The sequence below is a fragment of the Schistocerca nitens genome, chromosome 1 (assembly GCF_023898315.1).
Source record: "Schistocerca nitens isolate TAMUIC-IGC-003100 chromosome 1, iqSchNite1.1, whole genome shotgun sequence".
Taxonomy (NCBI): domain Eukaryota; kingdom Metazoa; phylum Arthropoda; class Insecta; order Orthoptera; family Acrididae; genus Schistocerca; species Schistocerca nitens.
Genome location: NC_064614.1, coordinates 1143666193 through 1143692396, shown reverse-complemented (window position 1 = coordinate 1143692396; position 26204 = coordinate 1143666193). Strand labels below are relative to the sequence as shown.

At 33.5% G+C, this 26204-nt stretch overlaps 1 protein-coding gene across 1 annotated transcript in view; it reads right to left on the bottom strand.

Annotated features, from left to right (window-relative positions):
* Positions 1 to 1247: 1247 nt before the first annotated feature.
* The window catches only part of LOC126232638 (ionotropic receptor 75a-like), a 133760-nt gene continuing 108803 nt past the window's right edge, over positions 1248 to 26204 (bottom strand). Inside the window, exons 8-10 of the mRNA XM_049942810.1 lie at positions 24831 to 25042; positions 20285 to 20562; positions 1248 to 1500 (exon numbers count right to left, since the gene is read on the bottom strand). Of these exons, the coding sequence (XP_049798767.1) occupies positions 1248 to 1500; positions 20285 to 20562; positions 24831 to 25042 (743 nt within the window). The remainder of the gene's footprint in view (positions 1501 to 20284; positions 20563 to 24830; positions 25043 to 26204) is intronic.

The following is a 26204-nucleotide window of genomic DNA, read 5'->3' as shown; positions in this document are numbered from 1 at the left end:
AAAGAGTTGAAGCTACGTGGAATGTCGTACATACCCATCTGTGTCATCCAAGAGCGATACTCGATGACCAGCCGGCTGAGAACTGTCATTGCTTCAATAATTGGAAGTTCCTCACTTATAAATATAATAATGTATTGTATACGTTCAATAACTAAAATTTCGTTATTTGTTATCCTTCCACGTGTTGTAATTTTAATGGCCATCAGAGTATACAGGGTGGTCCATTGATAGTGACCGGGCCAAATATCTCACGAAATAAGCATCAAACGAAAAAAATACTAAGAACGAAACTCGTCTAGCTTGAAGGGGGAAACCAGATGGCGCTATTGTTGGCCCGCTAGATCGCGCTGTCATAGGTCAAACGGATATCAACTGCGTCTTTTTAAATAAGAACCCCCATTTTTTATTACATATTCGTGTAGTACATAATGAAATATAAATGTTTTAGTTGGACCTCTTTTTTCGCTTTGTGATAGATGGCGCTGTAATAGTCACAAACATATGCCTCACAATTTTAGACGAACAGTTGGTAACAGGTAGGTTTTTAAATTAAAATACAGAGCTTAGGTACGTTTGAACATGTGATACATGTACCTTTGTGAACTTATCATTTCTGAGAACGCATGCTGTTACAGCGTGATTACCTGTAAATACCACATTAATACAATAAATGCTCAAAATGATGTCCGTCAACCTCAATGCATTTGGCAGTACGTGTAACGACATTCCTCTCAACAGCGAGTAGTTCGCCTTCCGTAATGTTCGCACATGCATTGACAATGCGCTGACGCAAGTTGTCAGGCGTTGTCGGTGGATCACAATAGCAAATACCCTTCAACTATCCCCACAGAAAGAAATCCGGGGACGTCAGATCCGGTGAACGTGCGGGCCATGGTATGGTGCTTCGACGGCCAATCCACCTGTCATGAAGTATGCTATTCAATACCGCGTCAACCGCCGGACATCCATCATGTTGGAAGTACATCGCCATTCTGTCATGCAGTTGATATCCGTTTGACCTATGGCAGCGCCATCTAGCTGGCCAACCATAGCGCCATCTGGTTTCCCCCTTCAAGCTAGACGAGTTTCGTTCTTTGTAGTTTCTTCGTTTGACGCTTATTTCGTGAGATATTTGGCCCGGGCACGATCAATGGACCACCCTGTATAAATGATAATGTTTAAATATCGGTAATTATACTGCAGCAAAGTTAAACACAAGAGCTCGGGCAATTGCAGGTCCCTGCCCACTATTCCCCGTGTGATGGAGACGGGACAGCAACTGACCAGGCCCTCTCGAGCAGCAGCACCACGGCGGCGAGCAGCAGCGCGGCGACCAGCAGCAGGAAGGCGGGCGACACGGCGGCCAGGTCGACGCTGACGTAGTCGCTGTCCGACAGGCAGGCGGGCGGCTCCAGGCGCCACGTCCTGTGCGCGTGCGCCATGAAGCCGCGCTCCCACAGCGTGCGCACCCTGCCGACAACAGGCAGCTGCCGATCACATCTGTCGCCAAGTGTTACGAGCCCTAAATAACAGAATATATTCACTTGTGATGCTTTGCGACCTGTCCAAGATGTGGATCATGATACATACTCAAGAGTTGTGGAATTCATGGTTCTACAAGAGGCGTTCAATAGTAATGCAACATACTTTTTCGGTTGAAAAAATGCGGAAGTTGTTGTTGGACATAGTTGAATATTCCCGTTTCAACCCCTACAGTTTCACGAAGTTCCGAACAATGGTGGTGCTATGTGTAGCCTTCAAAATGGCGTCTGTAATGGAGATGCGTTTCGAGCAGAGGGCTGTCATTGAGTTTCCTTTGGTGGGAAACCAGAGCGTCACAGATATTCATAGGCGCTTGCAGAATGTCTACGGAGGCGTGGCAGTCAACAAAAGCACGGCGAGTCGTTGGGCGAGGTGTCTGTCATTGCAATAAAGTCGCACAAATCTGCTCCATGTCCCTCGTGCTGGCCGGCCGTACACAGCTGTGACTCCTGCACTGTTGGAACATGTAGAGACCCTCATTCGTGGCGATTGACTGATCACAATCAAGCACCTCACTGCTCAACTGGACGTCTCTATTGGCGGTTCTAAAGTAGATAGGAAATGTATGTTCTACCCCAATTACCAAAATCAGCTATTTAAACCCTATTTTATGCTATTTTTAGACCATTTTACATCGAAATCAGCTATTGTTCATATTTTTACAATGATACAACCACAAAATTAGGGAAATGCATAAAGTGTCTCTTTTAGATAATACTATATAAATTATAGATGGTGTTGAATAATCTAAATATATACATATATATAATTACAAATAATTATGTTTACATAATATATAAAATGAATGATGATGAAACAATAATCTAAATATATAGAATACATACATTAATAAATATAATATATACAACATATATACATACATACAATTATAGATGGTGTTGGTTATTCTAATTATTTACTTATATACAATTACTAATAATGATGTTTATATAATATATACATATATACAATGAATGATGATGAAACAATAATATACAATATATTTTCATATAAAACATAGACAACAAATAGTGGACAACAAATACTTACATTTTTTTATATAATAAATGGACAACATATCAAAGAAGTGTACCAAATGTGATATGGTAAAAGATATATCTGCATATGGACTTAAATTAGGTAAACCAAGGTCAATATGTAAGAAATGTATAAATCAAGATAGAAAAAACAGATATCAGCCAAAGAAAACCAGTAACATTCAAAATGAAACAGTACAAAAATGTACTAAATGTGAGATGATAAAAGATATATCAGAATATGGAATGAAATTAGGTAAACCAAGATCTATATGTAAGAAATGTATAAATCAAGATAGAAAAAATAGATATTATTCAAAGAACACTAGTAACATTCAAAATGAAATACAAAATGATGATAGTAGACTAGTTCAACAATTCGAAAAAGCAGTTCAAATTGATATACCTGATGATATACATTATCCATCTGAATATTATGCACCTGAATATTGTCAAAATTGTTCACAATGGAATATTGTTGGTACAAGATGTTATATCTGTAATCCTGATAAAGTAAGTGTTCATAATAATAAAAAATATAGATTTAAATATTTTAATAAACATTTAATGAACTTACGTGTAACTATAGAAAATGGTGCAATAGTGGACATGTTTACTGGTAATGAAAAGGATCGTATTATAGAATTATTTGAGATGTTTAATCACTTTTACAAAGGTAAGGCAGTACCATACAAATATATAATTGCAAAAATAGCTGAACTATTAAATATTGAACATCAAATAAAAATACAAAACACAAAACGTAATATTAGTATATGGGAACAATTTTTAAATGAGAAAAAGAAACATGAAGAAAATGAGTATAAGAAACAAGAAGATGAAGATGAAGATATTGATATATGGGATTAAAAGTTCTCTGTCAGTATTCTGTGTTGTGCATCATAAGTGAGATTTTTCTTTCCATACATGACTATGTAGGCTAGTGTATTATCAGGTATTTTATCCTTAAAAGTAGCACATAACTTCATAGTTGTTTTTTGTGTAACAACTGTATTTTTTCTATGTGCCATATTAATTACATAAATAGGATAATTTGTTATATAATTATATGGATTAACATCAACATTTCCATCTCCATTTTGTTTTAACCTTTTAAAATCACGAAATGAATCATAAGCTTTCAAATAATCGTATGGTGGATCTAAATTCCACATTTCTTGAGGAAATAATTCATTTCTCCCATTTTTCAGATATAGGTTTTGTAACATAACATGATCATATAATGATGAATCAAGCAATTGATTATTTTTACGATTAGTTTGAAATACAACAAATATAAAGTAAGGCATATCAAATTCCATTGAGTTATAATAATTTGTGATGTCTAATTCGAATTTTTCCTTACCATTTAATCCAGCTACTTCTACAGTTTGTAATTCATAAAATGATATTGGTATTTTTGGATTTTTCAGTATATTTTCTCGTAGTTCAAGTTCATAATTAGGTTCAAATTTAACAACGGGTACACGAATTTCCATATTCTCAACTATGATTTTACCTTCACTTGGAAGTGTATCTTTAATTTCAACTCCAGCATTATTATAATCAGCCCATCTCAAAATACAATCATTTGCACTTGATGACCATGTGAAACATACAGTAAGATCACCTTCAAACATCATTTCTTGGTAATCATTAAAAAATCCACCTAACATTTCCAATGGATATAATACTTCATTTTTCTTCTTTCTTAATTTTCCATTGTTAACTATATGTCCTTCCATACTTATTTTATCAGTAACACATGATGTTAAATGTAACAAAACTGATGATGAAATAAATGGATGTTCAATTCTAGATAAAACATGATTACCCTTTCTTATGGTTATAAAGTCAAATAGTTTTGCTACATAGTTATCAATTAGCTTCTTATTGGATTTTCCATCATATGTTGGATAATTAGTTCCATCAGTTTTAATAATACTAAAATTCATGTACAATTGAGCCATATTAGGATGCAACCATCCATCACCAACATGTATATTAATTTCTGTATCCTTATTGGGAATATTTAGGTTATTTTTTGTTTTTTCATTCACTGGAAATGATTGAAATTGATAGCTTTCAATCTTCTTCATTTATTAAGAAGAAAAATGTATCATTTCATCTCCAATATAACTGTTATTTGTGCCCCATTGAAATCAATTAAATTATCATTGTCATCAGTTATAGTTACTTCTAAATCATATATTTTATCATGAATAGGAACAAATAATGGATGAGATGGTTCATATATTATTGGTGCACCAAATTCAACATTTGGTTTAAAAGAAGCAATAATATTAGTTTCTCTATGAAAATGATCATTATGCTTTATATACATACCATCAGCTAAATTAAAATTAATATTAATTAATTCAAATGGTATAATTTTAGGTACATCATTAGCAACAGTTCTTTGTTTTGGATTAATTGTTTGATTAGTAAAACCTAACAGAGGTGCTATATTATCATCTTTTTGTATATCCATATATATTTTTTTATCACTCTCAATAACAACTCTATTTAAAATTTCATCTGCTTTAATATTTATATTAGGGTTTTTTGTATGAATAAATTTTTCTATATTTTTTAAATTATATTGACCAATAGGAAATATAATTGTTTCACCATCACAATATAATTTATTATTTTTAGATGTTATATTAGGTGTTAAAAATGTTGTATAAAATCCAACTAATGCTACACTATTAAAGTTATCTCTAATAGGTACATTTAATCTTTTTTTAAGTACTGATGAATTACCACTCAATTGAAATAATCTACTCATTTATTATTAATTAAATGAATAAAATTGATTGGGAACCAAAAATTAGAATACCAGAGAAAAAGGTAAAAAATAAGCATGGGAAACTGTTACCTAATTCAATTAGATGTGCAATTATAGGACCAAGTGGATGTGGTAAAACAACATTAATGATTGATAACTATTTATTAGCACCAGGCTGGTTAAATTGGGAAAAAATAAACCATGTATATATTTATTCTAAAAGCTTAGATCAATCAAAATATCAACAACTAATTAAAAAATGTAATAAAATTGAAGATATAACAGGTGATTCATTAGCATCATTTATTAGTAGCAATGATGACATTGTACCATTAGATGATTGTGATGATAATTCAATTGTAATATTTGATGATTTTATCCTAGAAAATCAAGATATAGTAAGAGAATATTTTACTAGAGGTAGACATAAAGGAATTGATTGTTTTTATTTAGCTCAAACATACTCAAAAATACCTAAACAGTTAGTCAGAGATAATCTGAATTTCTTAAATATATTTAGACAGGATGATACAAATCTACATCATGTTTATAATGAATTTGTTGGTGGTGATTTAAAATTTAACGAATTTAAAGAAATATGTAGTAAATGTTGGAATGATGAATTTGGTTTTATAACAATAGATATTACAAGGAAATGTAATGATGGAAAATATAGAAATAAAATACAACATTTCATAAGAACATAAACGTAAACATAAACATAAACATAAATGTTAACATAAACATAAACGTAAACATAAACATAAACATAAATGTTAACATAAACATAAATGTTAAACATAAACATAAACGTTAACATAAACGTTAAACGTCAACTCAAACATCAATATAAACACATTTTCATTCTAAATAAATGTTTACAAAATATGATTCAGCTATAGTTAAACAAGCTAAACGTAATAGAAAAAAAGTAGAAAAATTAAAAGAACAATTTAAAACATGGAAAAAACAACCAAGAACAGAATATGAAAAATATAAAAAAGAGGATCAACCTGTTATTGATGCTATAGAACAATTAAAACAAGGGTTTGAAGAAATAGGTGATAATGTTCTGAAAGCTATTGAAGAAAATAGAGAGGTAGAAAAACAAATAATTCCATATCATCACCATCATGACATAGCACCAATTAATGATTTTACATTAAGTGAATCTGAAATACAAGATGTTTTAACTCAATATGATGAAGAAATAAAAAATAAAAAAATGCTTAGTAAAAATGATGATAGCAAAGGTAAAATTATAAATATAAGTGAAAGAATGTTAAAATATATCAATAACAGTGAGGATCCAGTTTTTGGATTAAGACCTGTTGGAATGTTTAAGTACATTGGTAAATTACCTGTAGAATTCAAAGGGGATAAACTAATCATTGGTGGACATGAATATGATGGTACAGATGGATTAATGAACCTTTTAACTAAAAAACATATTTCTATGGATGATTTGAATGATGAATTTTATCCTGTTGATCTATCAAATTATGCAGATATATTATACAAATCAGATGCATTATATTCTGATAAAAATCCAAATAAAATAAAATCAAGTAAAGGTGTTAAATACAATAATTTGATAAAAGAAATTGTTGATATTTATTTCCCCCAAAAAAGAAAACAAACTATAGATTCATCAGATTATTCAGATGTGTCCCCAACCAAATCAGGTACAGGATTTGTTAAAAAATATAGTGAAAAACCAGTTGAATATATATGGATGAATGATGTTAGACAACTAATTGATAGATTAATGGTAATTCATGGTGAGGAAATGGCTGGTAATAATAATTATTACAATGAAAAGGTAGGAATAACTAAAATGTTAACAAATAAATTTAATGACTTTATAATTAATGATCCAAAAGGTATTCCATATTTAATTAGGTTCTTGAATAATATACCACATACATTTTGGAAGAATGAAAAATATGGTAAAGGCTTGATAAATACATTAATTAATAAATTACCATTTGAAATGCATCTACCTGGTTATAATTATTGTGGACCAGGTACAAAATTAGATGAAAGGTTATCTAGAGGTGATAAAGGTATAAATCCATTAGATGAAGCATGTAAACAGCATGATATTGCATATAGGGATAATAAAGATATAGAAAAAAGACATATAGCTGATAAAATATTACAAAATGTAGCAAAAGAGAGAATGTATAGTTCAGATGCATCATTAGGTGAAAAATTAGCTTCTACTGCTGTTAGAGGTATAATGTATACTAAAAGAAAATTAGGAATGGGACTATATCTTGATGAGATAGATGGGATTTTTAATCTATATAAATGAATACATTCAGTATTGACTATACTTTACTACCTAGTGGAAAAATTAAACCAAAAGCACTTAAAATTAAAGCCAATAATGATCTACTAAATAGTATTGATCAGTTTTTAACTAATGCTCAAAAAAGAAAAAGAGATAAAAAAATTGGTGGTAATTTACTTATTACACTAGGTATTCCAGTTGTGAAAAAGATTATTGAATATTTACAGAAAAAGAAAGAAGGTAGTGGATTAACACAACATGAAGGTGGTTTTCTACCTTTACTATTTGCAGCATTAGGAGCATTGGGATCTTTAGCGGGTGGTGCTGCAGCTGTTGCTAGTTCAGTTATGAATAAAAAGAAAAATGATGCTGAATTAGCTGAATTAAAGAGGCATAATATGGAAATGGAGAAAAAAGGTACAGGGTTAAAAAAACGATGCAAAAAATAATGAAAATGTATCCACAAGCATTGAGTAATTTTGATTTAGAAAATATAGCTAAAAAACTAAAAATTAAACATTTTAAAGGTGTTTTTATGATAGATGAGTTATCTAATAAACCTAAAAATAATGAATGTGGAATAGTAAATTTAGACACATCTGATCATGTTGGTACACATTGGATATGTTATTATAAGAATAATGATGGTAAATTTGTGTTTGATTCATTTGGTGGCAATATACCATATCAACTAGTTAAATATTTAGGTGAAAATGAATTATACTATAATGCAATGAGAATACAAAATTATGATGAAGTAATATGTGGGCATTTATGTATATTTGTGTTAAAGCTATTATCAGATGGTTATAAATTCAGTGATATTTTGAATCTAATAAATGGACATTTTTGGAAATAAAATAAAATCAGAAAATATAAAAAACAAACAAATTAATAAACTAAACTCAATATTGGATTCAAAAATTCAAAATGTAATTAATGTATTTGAAAAAGAACTGATTGAGATTTTTGAGGTTACCAAAAAATATATTAGTTTTAAAGGTAAACGGTTAGTAAATATAAATGACCCAGTTAATGACTATGATGCTGTTACAAAAGGATACTTAGAAAAAGAATATGTTACCAAACCTGAATACATGTCTATTTTAACACAATTTAATAACTATGTTACCAATACAAAATTTAATGAAAAAATTAATCAGATTCATCAAGATAACTACAACACTTTTAAGAATTTCTTCACAAAAAAGGAGATTGAAAAGGCTTTTTCAGATTATTTCTCAAAGTCAGATTTATCACCATACATAAATAAAATACATAATCTTGAAAATAAAATCTGTGATAAACAAACAATTGAATTTACCTTTCTGACTGGAAATGAACAAAAAATGCACAACTTTGAATATGATTTCAGACTTAAAAGAATTGTTGTTGTTGGTAAGAATATAAACAAAGATTTGAAATTTGATGACTTTGATATTGCAGTAAGTGTAGCTGATAAATTATATGAAGTAAATAATGGTAATCAATCAATAATTGTACACAAATCAAATTTTCTAACTGTTACATTAAATGATGCAGTTAAAACTGTTCCAGTAAAGTTAAGTTAATTATATTTGGTGAATTAATAGATGAAGAAGAATTTTAAGCCTTATAAATGAATGATCAAATATATTGTTTGAAGTGTAAAACATTTACAGATACACATGATCTACATAGATCAATAACTAAAAATGGACGTAATAGAATTGAAGGCATATGTTCAGTATGTAAAACTAAAAAGAGTAAGTTTTTAAAAAAAATTTAATTGTAAGTAGAGAAAATATAATAAATGAACTACATAAACCAATGAGAAAAAATTATAATAGAAGAAAAGTAGAATCATTTGGAATAGATGATTTATGGCAGGCTGATTTAGTTGAAATGGATTCAGGTAATTTAAAAGGTATATCAAAAATTAATAAAGGATATAAATATATGTTAACTATTATTGATGTATATTCTAAATATGCATGGGCTATTCCAATTAAGGATAAATCAGGTGAAAATGTAGCAAATGCATTTGATAATATATTTAAAATTAGATCACCAAAACATTTACAAACAGATAATGGAAAAGAATTTTATAATAAATATTTTAATAAACTAATGAAAATATACAATGTTAATCACTATTCTACATTTACTGAAATTAAAGCATCAGTTGTAGAACGATTTAATAGAACACTAAAAGAAAAAATGTGGAAACAATTTGATATTCAAGGTAACTATAAATGGGTTGATATATTACAAAAACTAGTAAATGACTATAATAATACTAAACATAGTACAATAAATATGAAACCAATAGATGTTAATGATAAAAATTATAAACCAAATGCTACTGTAATATATCCATATAAAGCTAAATATTCTATTGGTGATCAAGTTAGAATAGGTAAATTAAAAGGAATATTTGAAAAAGGATATACAGCTAATTGGTCAACAGAATTATTTGAAATTGAAGATGTTATTTATTCAGATCCAATTACATATAAATTAAAAAATATTAAAGGCAATTTTTATGAACATGAAATACAGAAAACAAAATATCCAGATGTATATCTTATTGAAAAAGTATTAAGGAAAAAAGGTGATAAAGTATATGTTAAATGGTTAGGATTTGATAATTCACATAATAGTTGGGTTAGTAAGGACAACATAATTACGTGAATAATTTTTATATATATAAATGAAGAAGTTCAAACTTCTGTTTTTTCTATCTGTCTGTTATCCTGATGATGATGTATCTATATTCATTAATCAGTTAAATGACGAATCTTTGAATTATGTATATGATCTGAATGGTGAGGAAATATGTGTTGTTTATGAATATTTTAAGAAACAAACTGTTTATTTTTTATATAATAAATGAGGCTGATAGAAGTCATATCTAAACTTGAACAATTCAACATTGATTTTTATTTACATAATAATCTTAGAATTGGTTATATTAAATATGAAAAAATGTTGTATACGACTTATAGAATTATTATTTATAATTATGATGAAAAGGTATTTCTAAATTTTAAAGAATCAATTACATCATCTGATTGGGAATTTTCTTCAACTATAGATAACCATATTATTGATTTATATTTTAGTGATAAGAATGAGAATATTAAGATTGAATTTTTTAAGTCTATATAAATGAAAACAATAATACTCTTATTGTTGTTTAAAATTATATATGCCAATGATAAGAGTAAAGCAATAAAGTATTTAAGTGATTATGGATATTTAGATATTACAAATGTTAATGATAATACTCATGTTAGTGATGATGCATTTAGAGAAGCATTAATGTTATTTCAGTTAACATATAATCTTGAAATAAGTTGTGAATTAAGTGATGATACTTTAAATTTTATGAACATGCCTAGATGTGGTGTAAAAGATGAATTTGGTAGCTATAGAACTAGTTTGTATAAATGGAATAAGCAACATATCAAATGGCATTATAAAGGTGCTACTAAAAAAGTATTACAATTAACTGATGCAGCATTTAAAATATGGCAAGATAAAATAGATATTCAGTTTAAACACGATAGCAATAATCCAGATATCTTAATTACAAATAAAAGACGTAAACATAAATTTGAAATTGATAAAAGTATACATTGTTCAAAGGATTTAGATGGTAAAGGTAATGTTTTAGGTCATGCATTTTTTCCAGATATGAATAATAATCCTGTAGAAATACATATGGATGATGATGAAATATGGTATTTAGAGATGAATACTAATACACCAAAAGGACAAACAAATCTATTTGAAGTATTAATACATGAGATTGGTCATTCATTAGGTCTACGTCATTCAGATGATTATGGTTCAATAATGTATGCATACTATAATGGATCGCATTTAGAATTATCTCAAGATGATATTGATGCTATTCAAAGTTTATATGGTAAACAATCAACACAACCAACACAAGTACCAATTAAACCAATTTCACCACCTATACAATCAGAACCTATATCATTATGTCAAACTAAACATATTGATCACATATTATTTATGAATGGGATTTTATATGTTTTTTATCAGAAATGGGTGTGGATAATTCAAAATACAATACCACAATCACAATTAATAACTGATTGGTTAACATTTTTACCAAATGATGTAAACCATATAGATGGTATATATCAGAGACCTAGTGGTGAACTTGTTATATTTTCCAATAATATGGTATATATGATACATTTACATACATTACAATTGATATCAGGATATCCAAAACCACTATCTAGTACAGGTTTACGCAATAATTTCAAATTAAATGGCATAGTGAACACTTATTCTGGTAGAACATTTATTTTCTTTAATGACTTTTTCTATGCTGAAATAGATGAATGTAATTTTAAATATAAAGTACGTGGTATTATAAGTAGAGAATATTCTGGATTACCAACTGGTATAAATTCAGTATTTAGGTACATTAATGGTATGTTGTACTTTTTTAGAGATGATGCCTTTTATGAATATAATGAATTCACCAAAAAAGTAGTAAAGTATGGTATATTTGATTTATCACTATTTGGTATAGATTGTATTAAATCATCTTCGTTAATATCAGAACTAATAATTGTACTAAACAATACAATCCAACAATTAAAACATTTTTCTTCTATATAAATGGAACTATTAACTAGACTTAATAGTGTTAATAAAAATACACCATTGGTGAAATTATGTGACATTGAAGTGGATAAAGTGTATCATATTACAAATGTAGAAATCAAAAATACTAAATTAGGTTTTAAAACATTTATTGAACTTAATAATGAATTTAATATAATACTACCAGATAGATATGCAAAAATGATTGGTTGGGATGATTGTACAGCTATAATTGGTTGTAATATTGTATATAAAGGAATGATGGATAGATCAGATAAAAAGGTACATGTATTAGAATTTAGACAACAATAAATTAGAGTTTTTAAGTGTAATAAATGGATACAACTAAGAAATGTTGTAGATGTAAAGAAGATAAAAATATTAATGAATTTCATTTTGATAAATTTGTAAAAGATGGACACCGTAGAGTATGTAACCAGTGTGCATGTTATTATACTAAAAGATATTATGAAGCAAACAAAGATAAATTATTTGAAAAGGTAGCATGTGAATGTGGTAGAATTGTAGCTAGATGTAAACTTAAACAGCATGAAAAATCATTAATTCATTCTGATCTTATAAAAGAAAAAGAATCTATAAATATCTACTAATTCTTATAATATATTTTTTATCAAATTATACAACCATATGTTGTATAGAGTATAATATTCTGAATAATTATTATGTAAGTAAATAGATACATCTAACTGTATCTAGTTATCAAAATAAGGCTAATAAATATCAGTTATGTAATATAAAAAAACACAAAAGAGACAACACATACAGACAACAATTAGTTTACTTTTTATCCCTAATAAATAGATATATCTGTATCTATTTGTAAAAATACAGTTACCAAATATTCTGAATAATAATTACATAAGTAAATAGACAACAAATACAGACAACAAAAATAATAGTTTTCTTCCTTAATAAATAGAGCTATCATAATGGAGATGAAGATGAATGAACTTAGAGCAATAGCTAAAAGCATAAAGATTAAAGGTTACTCTAAAATGCGTAAAAGTGAATTAATGGATTTATTATTTCCACATACAATTGATATTGCTAAGGAATCTAATAAAAGAAAAAGAACACCTAAAAATGAATCTATTGCTAATATAGAAGATAAAGATCCATCAAAAATGAATGTTAATGAACTTAAAACATTAGCTAAACATTTAAATCTTAGTGGATATTCTAAATTATGTAAAAGTGATTTGTTACAGTTGATTCAAAATACTCAAACACTATTTCCATTTGCTACAGATATATTTGAACATCCTAATGAACGAAAAATTCATGTTTATCATTCAATTGAAAAAGCATTTCAAAATAGATTACAAACATACAATATTGAAAACAACTTAAAAATTAAAGATCCACAACACATTATGACATCAGCAAAACCTATTGTATGTCAGTTAATAAAAGATAATCTTAAAATATACAATGGATTAAAAGTTAATCTAATATTGTTCTGTGAATTCAAATTGAATACTACTAATGAAATAAAAGAATTTAGATTCTCAACATACAACTATACAATCACAAATGAAAAAGATCTAAATAAATTTTATACAAAAGGTAAACAACAAATATTAACATACATGCAAAATTTTCAAGATAGAGGATCAGGCTGGATGTTAAATAGTGTAATTGGTTTACAATTAGGAATTAACAAATATACACCACTTAATGGTTCATCATATATTGAACTACCAAAAACAATAAAAGATAAAAAAGCATGTATAAATGTTAAGAATAATGATGAAAAATGTTTCTTGTGGTCTATAGCATCAGCATTAAATCCAGTTGACCCTACAAAATGTAAAAACCCAGACAGAACTAGTAACTATATAGAATGTGTCAAACAATTAGAAACTAAAATTGGTGAAATTGAATATCCAGTTAAAATTGATAATATACCTAAATATGAATGTAAACTTAATATATCGATTAATGTGTATGCATATGATGAGAAATATGAAATATATCCATTAAAGATAACTAAAGATGAAAAATCAACACATATTGATTTATTATACATGAAAAATAATAATAATTCACATTATTGTTGGATTAAAAATCTATCTCGATTAATTAGATCTCAGTGTACAAAACATACTGAAAATATTCATCTATGTAAAATGTGTCTACAACACTTTAATTCAGAAAGTAAACTAAATGTACATAAAGAAGATTGTTCTAAAAATGAATCAGTTAAAATTAGAGTACCAAATGAAGGTGAATACATAACATTTAAGAATTATAAACATACAATGCCTGTTCCATTTGTTATATATGCTGATTTTGAAAGCTTATTATTGAAAATGGACACATGTGAACCAAATCCAAATGAATCGTACACAATGAAATATCAAAAACATGAACCATCTGGATTTTGTTACTATGTGAAATACATTCATAATCATTATAAAGATCCTGTTGTTTATAGAGGACCAAATGCTAAAACTAAATTTATTGAGATGATTAAAAATGAAGTTGAACAAATAGGACATATATATTCACAAATAGAACCAATGAAACAGTTAACACATGAACAAATAAAAATTCATAACCAATCTAAAAGATGTACATTATGTGAATCACCATATACACCAAATAATAAAAAAGTACATCATCATGATCATTTAACTGGTAATTATATAGCACCATTATGTAATGAATGTAATCTTAAACTTCAACAACCAACATTTGTGCCTATATTCTTACACAATCTAACTGGTTATGATTCACATTTGTTTATTAAAGAACTTGGTTATGATGAAAAAGAAATTGAATTGATTCCAAATAATGAAGAAAAATATATAAGTTTTGGTAAGCAAACAAATAACTTAAAAATGAGATTTATTGATACATTTAGATTCATGGCATCATCATTAGATAAACTATCATCTAATTTGTCAAAAGATAAAATGAAAAATATTGAATTATTCTTTCAAAAAGATAAAGTAGATCTAGTTATTAGAAAAGGTGTGTACCCATATGATTATATGGATAATTGGAATAGGTTCAATGAAACACAATTACCACCTAAAAATGAATTCTATAGTAAGATCAATGAATGTAATATAAGTGATGATGATTATGAGCATGCACAATTAGTATGGAATAAATTTAATATAAAAAATATGGGTGAATACCATGATTTATATTTGAAAACAGATGTGTTATTATTAGCTGATGTATTTGAGAACTTTAGAGACACATGTATGAAATCATATGATTTAGATCCAGCATGGTATTATACAGCACCTGGTTTATCTTGGGATGCAATGTTAAAAATGACTAAACAACCACTTGAATTATTACATGATTATAATATGATATTAATGGTTGAAAAAGGCATTAGAGGTGGTATAGCACAATGTTGTAAAAGATATGTTAAAGCAAATAATAAATACATGAAAGATTACAATAAAAATAAAGAATCAAATTATTTAATGTATTTAGATGCTAATAATTTATATGGATATGCAATGTCACAATATTTACCATATGGTGGATTTGAATGGGAAAATAATTTAGATATTGATGTAATGAACATTCCAGATAAATCTGAATATGGTTATATATTAGAAGTTGATTTACAATATCCAATTGAATTACATGACAAACATAAGGATTTACCATTAGCACCAGAAAATGGACATAAATTATTAACAACATTAAATAATAAACATAAATATGTTGTACATTATAGAAACCTAAAACAATGTATAAAATTAGGATTGAAATTAACAAAAATACATCGTGCACTAAAATTCAGACAAAGTGATTGGTTGAAAAAGTACATTGACTTAAATACAGAAATGAGAACAAAAGCTAAAAATGATTTTGAAAAAGATTTTTTTAAACTGATGAATAATAGTGTGTTTGGAAAAACAATGGAAAATATAAGAAACAGAGTTAATATAAAATTAGTATCAGATGGTAAAAAATGTGATAAATTAATAGCTAAACCAAATTTCAAACATAGAACAATATTTAATGAAAATCTGGTAGCTATTCATATGAATAAAACTGAAATTAAATTTAATAAACCAATTTATGTTGGAATGAGTATATTAGATTTATCAAAAGAACTAATGTATAGTTTTCATTATGATGTAATGAAACCTAAATATGGTACAAATATTGAGTTATGTTATCAAGATACCGATAGTTATATATACAATATAAAAACAGATGACTTTTATAAAGATATGAAAAATATGATTGAACATTTTGATACAAGTGATTATGCAACAAATAATGTGTACAATATACCACAAATGAACAAAAAGGTATTAGGTAAAATGAAAGATGAATGTAATGGTAAAATAATGACTGAATTTGTTGGTTTGAGAGCTAAAATGTATGCATATTGTGTTGGTGAAAAAGAAAATAAAAAATCTAAAGGTGTTAAGAAATCAGTAGTAATGAATAAAATATCAATGGATGACTATAAAGACTGCTTATTCAATAATAGTGAATTATATCGATCAATGAATTTAATTAGAAGCTATAAACATGAAATATATACAGTAAAATTAAATAAAATAGCACTAAGTGCAAATGATGATAAAAGACACATTCTGAATGATGGAATAAATACATTACCACTTGGACATTATAGTTTATTGTAAATATTGTATATAATCACTAATTGTATAAATGTATATATGTTGTATATATTATATTTATTAATGTATGTATTGTATATATTTAGATTATTGTTTCATCATCATTCATTGTATATATGTATTTACTATATAAACATCATTATTAGCAATTGTATATAAGTAAATATTTAGAATAACCAACACCATCTATAATTGTATATATTTTTATTATTCAACACCATTATAAATGTTGTATAAACGTATATAGTACTATCTAAAAGAGACACTTTATGCATTTCCCTAATTTTGTGGTTGTATCATTGTAAAAATATGAACAATAGCTGATTTCGATGTAAAATGGTCTAAAAATAGCATAAAATAGGGTTTAAATAGCTGATTTTGGTAATTGGGGTAGAACATACATTTCCTATCTACTTTCTAACACACTTCTCCACCAGTTGGGGTATTCAAAGGCGTGTGCCAACTGGGTTTCTCGCTGCCCAGCAGAAGACTTCCATATACACTACTGGCCATTAAAATTGCTACACCAACAAGAAATGCAGATGATAAACGGGTATTCATTGGACAAATATATTATACTAGAACTGACATGTGATTACATTTTCACGCAATTTGGGTTCATAGATCCTGAAAAATCAGTACCCAGAACAACCACCTCTGGCCGTAATATCGGCCTTGATACGCCTGGGCATTGAGTTAAACAGAGCTTGGATGGCGTGTACGGGTACAGCTGCCCATGCAGTTTCAACACGATACCACAGTTCATCAAGAGTAGTGACTGGTCTATTGTGACGAGCCAGTTGCTCGGCCACCATTGACCAGATGTTTTCAATTGGAGAGAGAGATCTGTAGAATGTGCTGGCCAGGGCAACAGTCGAACATTTTCTGTATCCAGAAAGGCCCGTACAGGACCTGCAACATGCGGTCGTGCATTATTCTGCTGAAATGTAGGGTTTCGCAGGGATCGAATGAAGAGTAGAGCCACGGGTCGTAACACATCTGAAATGTAACGTCCACTGTTCAAAGTGCCGTCAATGCGAACAAGAGGTGACCGAGACGTGTAACCAATGGCGCCCCATACCATCACGCCGGGTGATACGCCAGTATGGCGATAACGAATACACGCTTCCCGTGTGCGTTCACCGCTATGTCGCCAAACACGGATGCGACCATCATGATGCTGTAAACAGAACCTGGATTCATCCGAAAAAAGACATTTTGTCATTTGTGCACCCAGGTTCGTCGTTGAGTACACCATCGCAGGCGCTCCTGTCTGTGATGCAGCGTCAAGGGTAACCGCAGCCGTGGTCTCCGACCTGATAGTCCATGCTGCTGCAAACGTCGTCGAACTGTTCGTGCAGATGGTTGTTGTCTCACAAACGTCCCCATCTGTAGACTCAGGGATCGAGACGTGGCTGCACGATCCGTTACAGCCATGCGGGTAAGATGCCTGTCATCTCGACTGCTAGTGATACGAGGCCGTTGGGATCCAGCACGGCGTTCCGTATTACCCTCCTGAACCCACCGATTCCATATTCTGCTAACAGTCATTGGATCTCGACCAACGCGAGCAGCAATGTTGCGATACGATAAACCGCAATCGCGAAAGGCTGCAATCCGACCTTTTTCAAAGTCGGAAACGTGATGGTACGCATTTCTCCTCCTCACACGAGGCATCACAACAATGTTTCACCAGGTAACGCCGGGCAACTGCTGTTTGTGATTGAGAAATCGGTTGGAAACTTTCCTCATGTCAGCACGTTGTAGGTGTCGCCACCGGCGCCAACCTTGTGTGAATGCTCTGAAAAGGTAATCATTTGCATATCACAGCATCTTCTTCCTGTCGGATAAATTTCGCGTCTGTAGCACGTCATCTTCGTGGTGTAGCTTTTTTATTGGCCAGTAGTGAATTTGGCGCAATGAAGGATGTACTCTGTGGGAAGCAGTATGTGGATGTCGTGGAGGTTATTGATGCAGCAAGACGTTCGCTCCAACGTTGACCAGTGGAGGAGGAGGAGGAAGATATTACTGTTTAACGTCCCGTCGACAACGAGGTCATTAGAGACGTAGCACAAGCTCGGATGAGGGAAGGATGGGGAAGGAAATCGGCCGTGCCCTTTCTAAGGAACCATCCCGGTATTTGTCTGAAGTGATTTAGGGAAATCACGGAAATCCTAAATCAGGATGGCCGGATGCGGGATTGAACCGTCGTCCTCGCGAATGCGAGTCCAGTGTGCTAACCACTGCGCCACCTCGCTCGGTTTGACCAGTAGAGTTGTACCGTGTGGGCATACAGACTCTCCCAGTAAGGTAGTGTAAAGCCGCAACGCTGAAAGGAAATTACTTTGAAAAATAGGGGTTTGTAGCCAAAAAAGTTGCAAATAATATGGTGTACTAAATCCTGAATAAAAGCAATCTGCTTTCAGAAAAAAAGTGTTGCGTTACTTATTGAACGCTCTCGTACAAGCAACAGGATTGACTTATACTGAAGAAAATGAGGGCAAAACCTTGTGCAGAAAAGTTTTACTATTTATAAATGAACAGCATTCATTTATTTGGTTAGTCCGCAGCTCGTGGTCGTGCGGTAGCGTTCTCGCTTCTCACGCCCGGGTTCCCGGTTTCGATTCCCGGCGGGGTCAGGGATTTTCTCTGCCTTGTGATGACTAGGTGTTGTGTGGTGTCCTTAGGTTAGTTAGGTTTAAGTAGTTCTCAGTTCTAGGGGACTGATGCCCATAGATGTTGTCCCATAGTGCTCAGAGCCATTTTTTTTGTTTGGTTAATCTGTTATCCACTTAAAAGGCTGAGACTATACTCTTTATAATGGCCATGCAAGTAGAACCGATTAAATGAATGAATTAATACCGTGGAACGTCAACATTTTTATGCTTTTCGTTCATAAATATGAGCTTGTTCCAGCAAGCAAAAATTGGAAATTTGTGGTAAGGTCTTATGGGACCAAACTGCTGAGGTCATCGGTCCCTAAGCCTACACACTACTTAATCTAACTTACGCTAAGGACAACACACACACCCATGCCCGAGGGAGTACTCGAACCTCCGACAGGCGGAGATGCATGAACTGTGGCAAGGCGCCCCAGACCGCGCGGCTACCACGCGCGGCGTTCCAGCAAGCACTGGTAGTAGAATCAATTAACATGATGAAAAATGATTGAAGGAGAGAAAATTTTAGTGACAGAAGAAATAAGGAAGAGTCCCACAGGCTTCACTTTTGGGTCCATTATTTTATTTTAATTTTTTGTGTCTGGCAATATTCGTGTAGAGTCGATGCCTTCTGGAAAGTGAAGAATGAATGCGGAAGTTATACAGAGTAAAGAGTATACGCTGCAGTGATGGTCTCCTTGAGTGGTGAATTCTTCTGCACTGCTGTGAAAGTCCTCATGGGCGTCAGGAAACTGATTGTCTCCAGCGCGCACTTGGCCTGCTCGTCGAAGATGCGGTCGATGAGAGGGTACATTCGAGACTCGTCCGCATGGTACGCGAACAGCTCCGTTGCCATCTTGCGCACGCCGACCTCTGGAGGGAAGTAGTTGGGCTTGGAGGCGCCGCGGGAGAACAGACGTGAGGCACACAGCGCGCGGTCCACCGGGTCGTCGCTCGTCTGTAGGGACAGGGGAGACCGTACATAGAGACACAAGGAGAGCTGCCTGCCATTCTAGGTGGTCAGAGAGTAAAACTAAGAAGTACAGTTAACATGAAATGAACACAAACCAATAAACTTAATAAAGCAAGTCTGTTCCAATGTGTTCACCGGTGGACATTTTTGAAATCTAAATTGTTTGCTGAGTTCCATTCAGTACTTTGTTGGTCCACATTGTGCATTATAAGTTGCTGGGATACTACTCGGCAAGCTGTCCACAAGGTCAAGTGCATTGTAAGTCTGAACTGGTCCCAAACAGCTGAATAGTGTATATATTATCAGGTGGCTCCGGGCTTTCCTCGCAATTGATTCCCTCATACCCAAGCACAAGGCAAGCACTTGTTCGAATTTTAGATCCGTTTGGGTTCGACTTTCTTCTTTATCCGGTTACGATTTGCTTCACGGATCATGACCTAGATTAAGTTTCGTGCTTTAGTTCGCTGTGAATCACAAGCTAGTTTTGACGAACCAGCCTTTACTAGAAAATGGTGAATTTTGCCTTTAGTTATCCTGTGAATATTTGAATCTCTCTGTGCGAGCACATGAACCTCCATGTTGTCTTCCTTAGTCAAACCAATCCTCGATGAATAATGATTATTAATACAATGGGCCGGCCGCGGTGGTCTCGCGGTTCTAGGCGCTCAGTCCGGAACCGCGCGACTCCTACGGTCGCAGGTTCGAATCCTGCCTCGGGCATGGATGTCTGTGATGTCCTTAGGTTAGTTAGGTTTAAGTAGTTCTAAGTTCTAGGGGACTGATGACCACAGATGTTAAGTCCCATAGTGCTCAGAGCCATATTAATACAATGACAAACAATTTCCCCTTATGGAGTCACAGTGTTAAATGTTTTCTGAAGTTGTGGAGTACGCTCTATCTTGTAAATAAATGTCAATCTAGAGTCAACTTACTTCGTTAAACTTTTCCCCAATGTGCATAACAGCACGACAAACTTCCTCTGTGTCCACTAAGCTCATTTACGCTGTAATAGAAAGACACTAGAGAGCATCTAGTAAAGTTCATTGCCTGATTGGTTGATCTGAACTTCGCCGGCCGGGTGGCCGAGCGGTTCTATGCGCTACAGTCTGGAACCGCGCGACCGCTACGGTCGCAGGTTCGAATCCTGCTTCGGGCATGGCTGTGTCTGATGTCCTTAGGTTAGTTAGGTTTAAGTAGTTCTAAGTTCTAGGAGACTGATGACCTCAGATATTTAGTCCCATAGTGCTCAGAGCCATTTGAACCATTTTTTTTATCTGAACTTCAGTTGTTAAATTTCCGTTGTGTGGTTTCTATGTGATAGAAAATAATGAAATGTGACTTCAGATGCCTTGGCATCCACTGAAAGTTAGAGAATGATAAGCTTGTGGCTATGGGTACGTTTGTATTATAGGACAAAAGTTAGTCCCACTGAAACACCAGTTTCCAATATTTAGACGATTTCTGTATTGTCAAACGAGTGGTCGGCTTTTAATATCTTCAAAGTTTTGAGTCTAACCTCAGCGGCAGAATGTTCGAATGACATACACTGAAGAGCCAAAGAAACTGATACACCTGCCTAATATCGTGTAGGGCGCCCGCGAGCACGTAAAGTGCCGCAGCAGGTTGTGGCATGATTTCGACTAATGCCTGAAGTACTGCTGGAGGGAATTGACACCATGAATCCTGCGGGGCCGCCCATAAATCCGTAAGAGTACGAGGGCGTGGAGATCTCTTTTTAACAGCACGTTGCAAGGCATCCCAGATATTCTCAATGATGTGCATGTCTGGAGAGTTTGGTGGTCAGCGGAAGTGTTTAAACTCAGAAGAGTGCTCCTGGAGCCACTCAGTAGCGGTTCTGGACGTGCGGGGCGTCGCATTGTCCTGCTGTAATTGCCCAAGTCCGTCGGAATGCACAGTGGACATGAATGGGTGCAAGTGATCAGACAGGATGCTTACGTACGTGTCACCTGTCATAGTGGTATCTAGACGAATCAGAGGTTCCATGCCACTCCAACTGGACACACCCCACACCATTACAGAGCCTCGACCAGCTTGAACAGTCCCCTGCTGACATGCAGCGTTCATGGATTAATGAAGTTGTCTCCATACCCATACGTGTCTATCCGCTCGATACAAGAAACGAGACTCGTCCGACCAGGCAACATGTTTCCTGTCATCAACAGTCCAATGTCGGTGTTGACGTGTAGTCGTCAGGGGTACACGGGTGACCCTTCGGTTCCGAAAGCCCATATCGATGATGCTTCGTTGAATAGTTCGTACGCTGACACTTCTTGATGGCGCACCATTGAAATCTGCAGCAATGTGCGGAATGGTTGCATTTCTGTCTCGTTGAACGATTCTCGTCAGTCATCGTTGGTTCCGTTCTTGCAAGTTCTTTTCCCAGCCGCAGCGATGTCGGAGATTTGATGTTTTGCCGGATTCCTGATATTCACGGTGGGTACACTCATGAAATGGCTGTACGGGAAAATTCCCACTTCATCGCTATCTTGGAGATGCTGTGTCCCATCTCTCGTGCGCCAACTATAACACCATTTTCAAACTCAGTTAAATCTTGACAACCTGCCATTGTAGCAGCAGTAACCGATCTAACAACTGTGTCAGATACTTGGCGTCTTACATAGGCGTTGCCGACCTCAGTACCTATTCTGCCTGTTTACATATGTCTGTATTTGAATACGCATCTCTATACCAGTTTCTTGGCGCTTCAGTGTACATAACAATGGGACCTCCTATACTGTCAACTGTTCTTGTTACTTAATCGTGATGCAGGCACAGAGTTGTGAAATGACCATTTGAGGAATGTTGAGAGACTAAACAGCGTGTGTAGAAGCCACATTGTCTTGTTCACGATTGGATTCACAGTTAGCTCTACCGAGTTCCACTGAAAGTACAGGTTTACTTTCACCTCCATGACACGTTTGCCTGTACGTTAGTAATTTTCTGAGGACATGGGAGTATTGAGAAAGAGGCTTACGATAAAAAAAAGTCTAACTATACTACAAGTCATGCGGCTGGTGTAAACGATTCATATACAGCGTGTAACTGATGTCAGTGCAGCTATTATTATATGTGGTACCTTAATAGGTACACACAAGAACGTTGGTTGTTTTTCTCTGCATCGAACGGTCTTCCCACAAACAGGTGACAAACTTTACGACCTGACACTTTATGTACAATTGGACTGCACCATTAAGTGGACTTTACATGTAGAATAGACTAACCGTTTTGCGTCTATGCATCCAAGCTTCGACACCTGACCTGTTTTCCATGGGAAAATAAGCATTAACACCATGTTATCGCCACATTCGTCTGGAGGTAATAACCAACCTAAAAACTTACGATTTGTAATGATTATAATTATTAAACTGTAAATGAGGTAAATACTGATGTAATGTTGCTCAGTACACCGTCCTCAGTCACTTACACCTGTTACAAATTCTACAGTGAGCTGCTAGAAACTGTGCTATCTGTATCTGTCTCTGTAGTTTCAACGAAAAAGCATAACACATAAGAGACGGACAAGAGGATGGAAGTCGTAAGTACGCCATTTTTACTCTCGAAAATATTTCAAAATTTATAGCTCCTTAAACAAATTCTTCCAACTACCTTGCAGGTTCACTGTCAAACAGGAGAAAGGCATGAATACAAGCTCATATGTACAAATTCACTACCACAAGAATGTAATTTCAGATGAGTCAGCAACACAAAATAAAACAAAAAACGCAGAATTTTAGGCTTAATATGGAAAAATAACCATGAACTGTGTATAACATTTTTACAGAAATAAATCGAAAACCGCAGAAGCTGAGCGGCAGGTGTCGAAATACGTATATTCGAGTAAATAGAAAAAAAAGAAATATATTGTGTTTAGCGGAAGGCAGAGTTGAAAAATCGACATTAATTCGCAAACACCGGAAAAACGCCAGCAGAATCTTCCAAGGTCAGCAAGATGGGTAACATTCCAATTTATTTAAGTTTCGTTTCATAAATGCCAATGAGTATTTCTCCATTTAAAGCATCAGATTTCTAAAATAAATAAACTTTCTAGTTATTGTAGGTTGCAATTTTGGCTCTTCACTACGATTCTTTCTGTAAAAACATCACATCGATAGCACATACCATTTCAGAAGCGTCTAGAGTGCAAGTTTTACATGATTCGTTAAGTCTGTTAGCCAACTGTGCTGTAGTTCCTTACTTCTACGGCGTGGCAAAGTGATCTACTGGATGCGAACCTCAAAGTAGCCGTGCACGTAGCTGACGTTCTCGGAGCCGAAGGCGAGCGGGCTGTGCACGAGGTCGCGCTTGTTCCTGATGGTCCTGGGCGGCGGCAGCAGCAGCGACGTCACAATGGCTGCCGAGTAGTGAGTGTCCAGCAGCGCTGCGCACCACAGGCTCGCCAGCAGCAGGAAGCGCCAGCCCAGCAGCCCGCAGCTGTGCGACACACCTGTGAGAGCACGACATGTCCAAAGACTGACCGTGACATAGAGGCGCTTCAGTCCGGAACCGCGCTGCTGCTACGGTCGCAGGCTCGAATCCTGCGTCGGACATGGATGTGTGTGATGTCCTTAGGTTTTTTTTTTTCTACTGACTGGTTTGATGCGGCCCGCCACGAATTCCTTTCCTGTGCTAACCTCTTCATCTCAGAGTAGCACTTGCAACCTACGTCCTCAATTATTTGCTTGACGTATTCCAATCTCTGTCTTCCTCTACAGTTTTTTCCCCTCTACAGCTCCCTCTAGTACCATGGAAGTCGTTCCCTCATGTCTTAGCAGATGTCCTATCATCCTGTCCCTTCTCCTTATCAGTGTTTTCCACATATTCCTTTCCTCTCCGATTCTGCGTAGAACCTCCTCATTCCTTACCTTATCAGTCCACCTAATTTTCAACATTCGCCTATAGCACCACATCTCAAATGCTTCGATTCTCTTCTGTTCCGGTTTTCCCACAGTCCATGTTTCACTACCATACAATGCTGTACTCCAGACGTACATCCTCAGAAATTTCTTCCTCAAATTATGGCCGGTATTTGATATTAGTAGACTTCTCTTGGCCAGAAATTCCTTTTTTGCCATAGCGAGTCTGCTTTTGATGTCCTCCTTGCTCCATCCGTCATTGGTTATTTTACTGCCTAGGTAGCAGAATTTCTTAACTTCATTGACTTCGTGACCGTCAATGCTGATGTTACGTTTCTCGCTGTTCTCATTTCTACTACTTTTCATTACCTTCGTCTTTCTCCGATTTACTCTCAAACCATACTGTGTACTCATTAGACTGTTCATTCCGTTCAGCAGATCATTTAATTCTTCTTCACTTTCACTCAGGATAGCAATGTCATCAGCGAATCGTATCATTGATATCCTTTCACCTTGTATTTTAATTCCACCCCTGAACCTTTCTTTTATTTCTATCATTGCTTCCTCGATGTACAGATTGAAGAGTAGGGGCGAAATGCTACAGCCTTGTCTTACACCCTTCTTAATACGAGCACTTCGTTCTTGATCGTCCACTCTTATTATTCCCTCTTGGTTGTTGTACATATTGTATATGACCCGTCTCTCCCTATAGCTTACCCCTACTTTTTTCAGAATCTCGAACAGCTTGCACCA